The sequence below is a fragment of the Benincasa hispida genome, chromosome 1, assembly GCF_009727055.1.
Source record: "Benincasa hispida cultivar B227 chromosome 1, ASM972705v1, whole genome shotgun sequence".
In the NCBI taxonomy this organism is placed as follows: domain Eukaryota; kingdom Viridiplantae; phylum Streptophyta; class Magnoliopsida; order Cucurbitales; family Cucurbitaceae; genus Benincasa; species Benincasa hispida.
The window spans coordinates 79,913,795-79,921,155 of record NC_052349.1 but is presented as its reverse complement, the minus strand read 5'-3'; the positions used below and the strand labels follow the sequence as shown (position 1 = coordinate 79,921,155).

The window sequence follows — 7,361 nt, the reverse complement described above, 5'->3', positions numbered from 1 at the left end:
AACTTTAAATATATATATATTATATATATATATATATTATATTTAAGAATAAAGTATTTGGAAGTTTCAAAAGGACCTTTTATATTCTTATTGTTGTTTTCAAAACTTATTAGGAAAATAAGGTAGTTTTGAAACTTATTAGAGAAATATTGTTGTTTTGGGAGATCGATGCTAGAAATCGAGGATTGAGGATTCGATTAATATAGAGGTCGAACGTTGAGAACTCGACAAACAAAGAAACACTTGGAAACAATATGTATATTAAGGGTTGTTGAAGGTTGAAGTTTCGACATACATAAGTCGAAACTTCAACCTCCAACATGCATTGTTAGGTCCATCACCATGCTGCCTTGCTCCGATTCCTTGCATGCATTGACCGACTGCATGCATGCTCCCCTCTACACGACACTGCTTCGATTCCCTGCATGCATTGATGCATGCATGTGCCCTCGCCCTCCACAACCTTAATACCTCTTCAACCACCTCATTTATCATGTTTATTTAATTAGTGTAGATACTTTTTATTGTATATTCAACTTTTTCTATTATAAAGTTGTACATTATTCTTTTAATTAAGTTGTACATTATTCTTCTAATTGAAAAATAAATATTTTTTTATTGAGAAATAAATATTTTTTTTCTTTTAGATCATGGTTTTAAACCCAGGACCTGTTGATCCCGATGTTTTGTACGACCAGTCCATTCATCGATCATCTGTTGTATGGCGAGATCATACTACTGGAGAAATATCTTGCAGGTGTCGAGAGGCAGTTCTCCAGCGCATTATCCCCCTCCACCCTCGAATACTACCGCTACTGCGCACATCTGAATTCTATAGGGTTGCCAGATTAGGATTTATTTAGTTGGACTGGCATCTGATCACAACCTTGGTCAAGAGATGGAGGACCGAGACACATACATTTCATATGTTTGTTGGAGAGTGCATTATCACTCTACAAGAGATAGAAGTGTTGTTGGGGTTACCTGTTGACGGTGAGCCGGTCACCGGAGTGATGTACGATGACTGGTCACAAGTTTTTCAACTGTACCTCGTGCGACCCCACTTGCCGACAATATTAAAGGATCGATGTTAAGTTTAATATGGTTAGGAACACAATTTCGTGAGCTCACAGATGATGCAGACGAGAAACCGTCATAAGATATGCACGAGCATATATACTACAAATGATGGGTGGAAGTCTATTTTCAGATAAATCAAGTCATTTTGTTCACTTGATGTTCCTGCCACTGTTAGCTAACCTCAGATGCGGGGCGGTATTTTGTGGGGTGGAGCATGCTTGGCATGGTTGTATAGACAACTATGCAAAGCAACAAGACCTGAGGTTCGAGAGATAGCTGAGCCTCTCATACTTTTGCAACTATGAGCTTGGGAGCGATTTCCAACAATGGCTCCACAGCTACAAACATGTTAATGACGCTCAGTTATTTTTATAAAATGAAAAATTTAAAAAAAAAAAGAAAGGAAGAAAGAAAAAGAATGTGGAATGTGTAATAATTAAAAAAGAAAAAAAAAGAAAAGGCATGGTCGAGGGTTCAAAATTCGACCTACCTTGGTACATGAATGAACCGATATATATAATACAAGAAGGGTACATGAATGAACCGATATCATATCTGAATGAGAGGGATCCTGATGACATGAAAGTATAGTTAAGAAAAACTTAAAATAATTGAAAGTTACTACTTATACCAACAAAATGCACCTTCCTTTTTGTTGGCTCAATTATAAGAATTCCAAAGTTACGTCCTATGTTGTTGGGTGACCTCTTGGAAATTTTCTAGGATGACATAATGACATAACCGGGTTTGTGGGACAACTTTCACTTCTAAAAAAGCATTCAAGGTAAGGGAGGATGACATAACCAGGTCGCAGGAAAATGTCGGGCCAAATCCTGGGCTTGGGATGTTACATTTATCTTCTCAGTTCTCATATTCTTTAAAAAAAGAAAAATCTCATGATGTGGAATATGCCTTTCTTAAAAAATAAAATAATAATTCTTTGATGATATCAAACACTATGATTTTCAAGAATGCTTTTCTTCATCTTTTTCAACTTTTAAAAATAAAATTTTGGTGCTTTAGGTTTTAAAGTAATCATTTGCGGTTTATTGAAACTTTCGGTTTGCCAATCATTCAAACATGGTAACTCAACTTTGGATGATCGGTTTTATTCACTTTGTCTCACCTGTTCTTTGCTAATATTATTTTGCAATTCTAAAATTATCTAATTTTAGTTAAAGAAACAGATACCTAAAATCCTTCTAAAGTTCGATAGTCCTATCTCATATGTTCTCATAGTACAATATGATGGAAAGATTTGAACCACCAATCTCTTGTAGAACCTTACCTACCATTGTTATGCTAAAAGAAAAATGTTAAAATATCATTTTAGTCACTAAACAAAGGTTTTGTTTCATTTTACTTTTTGTATTTTTAACTATCATCTTACTCTCAATTAATTTTTTTTGTTGATTGTTAAAATTAAAAAAAGAAGAAAAACAATCTCTATGAGAATTACCTTTATAAATTGTGAAAATATATTTACATAGCGTCTTTTTTGACATGGAAATTTTTGTTATTATTTAACCAATATGTGGGTATGAGAATTTGTACCAGCAACATCGAAGAAAGAAGATGCCTATTATTGCTATGCTCACTTTGACAATATGATAAATAAATAGATAGAGGCTTTTAAGTTTAAAATTTTTAAATAAGTTTAAGTTCCGCATTTTTTGAAATTTGTTGTATCTTAGTCTTTAAAACTTTTAAAATTTGAAACTAATCACTTTGCTTCTAAAAGAAAATACAAAAAAAAAATTAAAATAGTTAGTTTCAAAACTTTGGAGATAAAATAGGAATGATAAGGATCATTTATGAATATTTTCCCAAACTATAGTTTTGGCCCATTTCAAGAAAGCGCAACAAAATCGATCATGTTGGGTTGGGCCGTAATAATCTCCAACTAGCTATAGCAATTTATCCACAGAAAAATAATAATTCACATTAATTTTGTAATATGTATATATACACACTTTACAACATTATAGTAGGAGAATTTATATGTGATTAGTGTGAGATCTGAACCAAATATTACTCTGAAAGGAGAACTCAATAATTCACATTAATTTTATTTTATTTATTTTTTTTTAGAAAATTAATATTTTTGGGAAAGATAATTAAAAGAGATTTAATAGAAAGATTAACGAGTGTAACCTAAAATTTATTTTGTTACATGTACTCATCTCTATCCCACTTAAGCAAATATGAAATCTCCATAAATCAATTTGAGCATAAGACATTTCTTATCTTACTTAAATTTGAAATTTTAGGCCCCGTTTGATAATCATTTTGTTTTTTGTTTTTGTTTTTGAAAATAAAACCTATAGACACTACTCCTACCTCCAAATTTCTTTCTTTATTAACTATTTTTCACCAATAATTTAAAATACGAAGCTAAATTTTGAAAACTAAAAAAAGTAGCTTTCAAAAAGTTGTTTTTGTTTTTGGAATTTGACTAAGAGTTCAATCATTGTACTTAAAAAAGGTACAAATCATGGTAAAAAATATAGATGATATAGGTTTAATTTTAAAACACAAAAATTAAAAACAAAATAGTTAGCTAAAGACCTTAGTTATTCGTCCCATATTTAGTAAATTAAAAAAAAAAAAGTCAATTGAAAACTTCTAAAATGATACACATGCATGTTTTTATAAGAATATATACATACACACATATATATATACATGTATGTTATAGTACGATAGGTATTCAACTACACTTTAAGCATCTCAATATCATTTTGAAATCATAGAAATGCTTTAGTACATTTTAGGTTACACTCATATCTTTATCTTTGTGCATTTTATCTAATTATCCAACAATAATTTGTCACGTGACATTTTTTTTATGGTATGTAATTAGGGTGAGATGTACACCAAATAATAGTCAAAGTAAAAAAAAAAAAAAAAAAAGGGAAAAAGGAGAAGCCTATAAACAGGCTATACTAAGAAAGAAGAACACCAACAGTCAATATATATAGTGTATGAATATGTATGATGAACAAGAAGTGAAAAGGAATCTAATCCAAGCTTATAACAGACAAAAGGAGGATTCTATATAATCAGAAAAAGAAGCAAAAAAGCAATGCATATATATTGTGCTTAAGCTTATCCAAAAAGCAAAGTCAGATATTCTTGGCCTTACCTGCCTCAGCAGACTATTGCAGAGTTTTTTCTGAAATTCCCTTTTGTTTTTCTTCTTAAAATATCCCATTTGCCTGAGTTTGAAGTGTCACTGTATATACCAAATTCAAATCCTACTGTGTGAAAATGAGAATCCAAAGCAAAAATGTGACTATTCTTCAAACCAAAAGTTATGAGATTAGTGAATTTTGATTTCTTCTTCTTCTTTCTTCAATAGTAAGAATACAATTAACAGAATATTCAAAAAAGAATAACATAATTTCTCTTCTATATGTTCCTGAATCATTATGAATCGTGTGATTATTGTGGGAGAGAATTGCTCATAAGTTGAAATCAGTGGTTCAATGAGCACCAAAATCCCTGCAATGAACACCATCATTTTCCAATTACAATCAAACAAATCAATAACAGCATAATTTCCTTTTCTCCTGCATATAAACACAGCGGATAAATATAACTCAGTTCATACATTTTTAGGGTTCATAACTGTATACTGAAAAGGAAAATCATGTTTATGATTCTAATTCTGTGATTTGACAATTACGAAAGTAAATATAGTCTTTTCCGTTTCATTTTCTCTTTGATTTCTCATTCGCTTGAATACATTTCTCACGCATAAAACGCAATTTCTTCACGATTTCTCAAACAGTCCTAAATCTACTTCAGATTCTTTGACATTACATAAAACTTATTTCGAAAACAAGAAAACGAAACAAATCAATCACTACATAGATCACAATGCAATCATGAGAGAACTTACACTGAAACAGATAATGAATTTCCTCCATGCCTTCCTCGCATAGTCAAGCTTCGAGAGAACCACGTAACCGGAGCAAACATCGGCCGGAGAATCCAGAAACACTTTCCGTTGAATCGGCGGAGACCACAAGCTACTCTGTTCGTAATCGAAGTCGAATTTTGAGGCGTCGAAGAACTTGCCGAGAAGTCGATCTGACACCGATTTAGAAACGAGTTGAACGCTCGGACTCGTCGGAGTGGCGCATTCTAGAAATGAAGCGGAGCAGGAGGAAGAAGAAGAAGAATCGGCGGAGATTGGCATCGGAGAGACGACGGAGAAGAGAAACTTCTCGGCGAAGACGAAGGTGTCGTGAGCGCGCCTTTTAGATTGATTGGTACGTTTGGGAAAATGTAAAATAGAATATTTAAAGGGGCCAAAATGTGATATTTTTAATTATTTGGAGACCGTTATGAAAACAGTTATTAAAGTACAAAAGAAAGTTAATGTTGGAGTGATTAGGAAGTAAACCATAAAGAGAGAGTTTCCAAAAAAAAAAAAAAAAAAAACCATAAAAAGAGAGTGAGAGAGATTGATCTATGGACAGTCTTTAGTTTCTAATTTACTTTTGCAAACATCCTCATAATTGACCACTTGTTATGTCAAATTTTGGGCGAAAGAAGACATACTTGACTTCATATCAAAAGCGAATTTGTTCAGAAGGGTGAAGAACATAACCTATAAAAGTAAAAGAGTAGAACTGTACATCGGTGTGGTGCTACACTCTGATGCTTAAACCAGAGTGAAAGAGTGAAGGTTAGAGAGTTTAAGAGTAAAATTCACGTTATCTCATCTGAAGCTATAATAATATATTTATAAAGATAATTGACTTAAGTTGTTCTGTTAGGGTTCTGGAGTTATTCTAGGATAATTGCATAATCTACTAGACCAAGGGACGTGCTCAGTCTCATATTTGGCTAGAGTCGGCGTCAGCCTAGGTCAAGGCTAAGCATCTTCCCTTAAGTTCAAAATAGGCCTAGGGCAATGCTTTGGGCTAAGACTTGCATGGGACATACTCCACTAGTTACTTTGCTAGGATCGACCACAACCTTGCCCGAGGTCGAGTACACCAATTTGGGCTTTGACCCGAAGTAGTCATCTCCCTTAAGCCCATTTTGAGTCTAGTGTGCTTTTATTGGGCCAAAACTTGTTATTTTCTCAACATTATTGCTTTTTTTTTTTTTTTGTCAATTAAACCATTTAGTCCAAAATCACCCATAACAAAACTAATTTAAATATATATTTTCGATCAAAACATCAAGATGAATCCTCCATCCTCACATGTTGAATTAGGAAGAAAAACCAATTTAAATCTTATAGTTTTAAATGTCCTAATTTGTGTTATAGATTTTCGGATTTTGGGGGACTTTGGCCACTTTTAGTGTAAAGCTCAATCCTTTTATCTCTCTCCAAAACAAATATTTTATTTAATTTTAATTAATAATTAATAAAAAAAGGAAAACTATTTAAATATTAATTACTCAAAAACATTTTTTTTTGTTTGTTTAATCCTTGAAAGCTAGCAACAAAATTCAAATTTAGCATAAATAAGTAACAAAATTAAATCGAACAAAAATAGGTGGCTATATATAAAAATATATATATTCGATTGGATTTTTTTATATGATCTTCCCATTCAAATAATTAACTATGTATATATGAAGTATATTATTGCCACTAAGTTCATGCATAATATTTTGTACGCATCCCTTATTGTTTAATACTAAAAAGAACATCCTAAAATGCTATGTCAAAAACCTATAAAATGAGGTATTTGTTGGAGTGTAACTAGCAACACAAAGAAGTTCTTACATAGCCTCAAGCAACTGCACAATATGTGGAAACAACAATATTAAAACGATAAAAACCTTAAACATTTTATGGTAATCAAAACGTACAAGCAAATGACAATACCTTGAATCAATCATTTCAAAAGAAAAATCATATGAAAAAGAACCCCATCAAGTGCTTAATACTTCAAATAAGATCTTAAGGTTAAATCTCAATTCGAATATTCGGAGTACCAACGTGTGTTGAAAACGGATGCTCTAAAGTTTTCAAGGTTTAAAAGATTAGTCTACCACAGTTAAATCAACTTAAATTTTGGCATGCAACAATGGTCTCATAGCAATACCTTGAACACAATTGGTGATGCAACTTGCTAATCAATTAAGTGAGTTGTGGAGAGAAAAAAGAAGATAAAAAACAAAAATAGATGATTAATGCACTCAAATAGAAGAAAAAATGGAGAAAATATTTACCCATAAAGAGCTGCAAAAAGGGAAAAATCTAATTTGCTCACATGTATTCAAATATGACAATGTGTATGGTAAAGATTGAT

General features: G+C 32.0%; 1 protein-coding gene across 2 annotated transcripts; it reads right to left on the bottom strand.

Annotated features, from left to right (window-relative positions):
- Positions 1–4,133: 4,133 nt before the first annotated feature.
- LOC120068490 lies at positions 4,134–5,350 on the bottom strand. Of its 2 annotated transcripts, none has more exons than XM_039020289.1 (2): positions 4,985–5,350; positions 4,134–4,315 (listed from the first exon to the last, which is right to left on the bottom strand). In XM_039020289.1, the coding sequence occupies exons 1-2, from the start codon at positions 5,282–5,284 to the stop codon at positions 4,313–4,315; spliced, it is 303 nt and encodes a 100-aa protein (XP_038876217.1). In that variant the 5' UTR covers positions 5,285–5,350; the 3' UTR covers positions 4,134–4,312. The 2 variants fall into 2 exon arrangements, with proteins under 2 accessions (XP_038876217.1, XP_038876207.1); XM_039020279.1 differs by lacking the exon at positions 4,134–4,315 and adding an exon at positions 4,484–4,584.
- Positions 5,351–7,361: the final 2,011 nt, after the last annotated feature.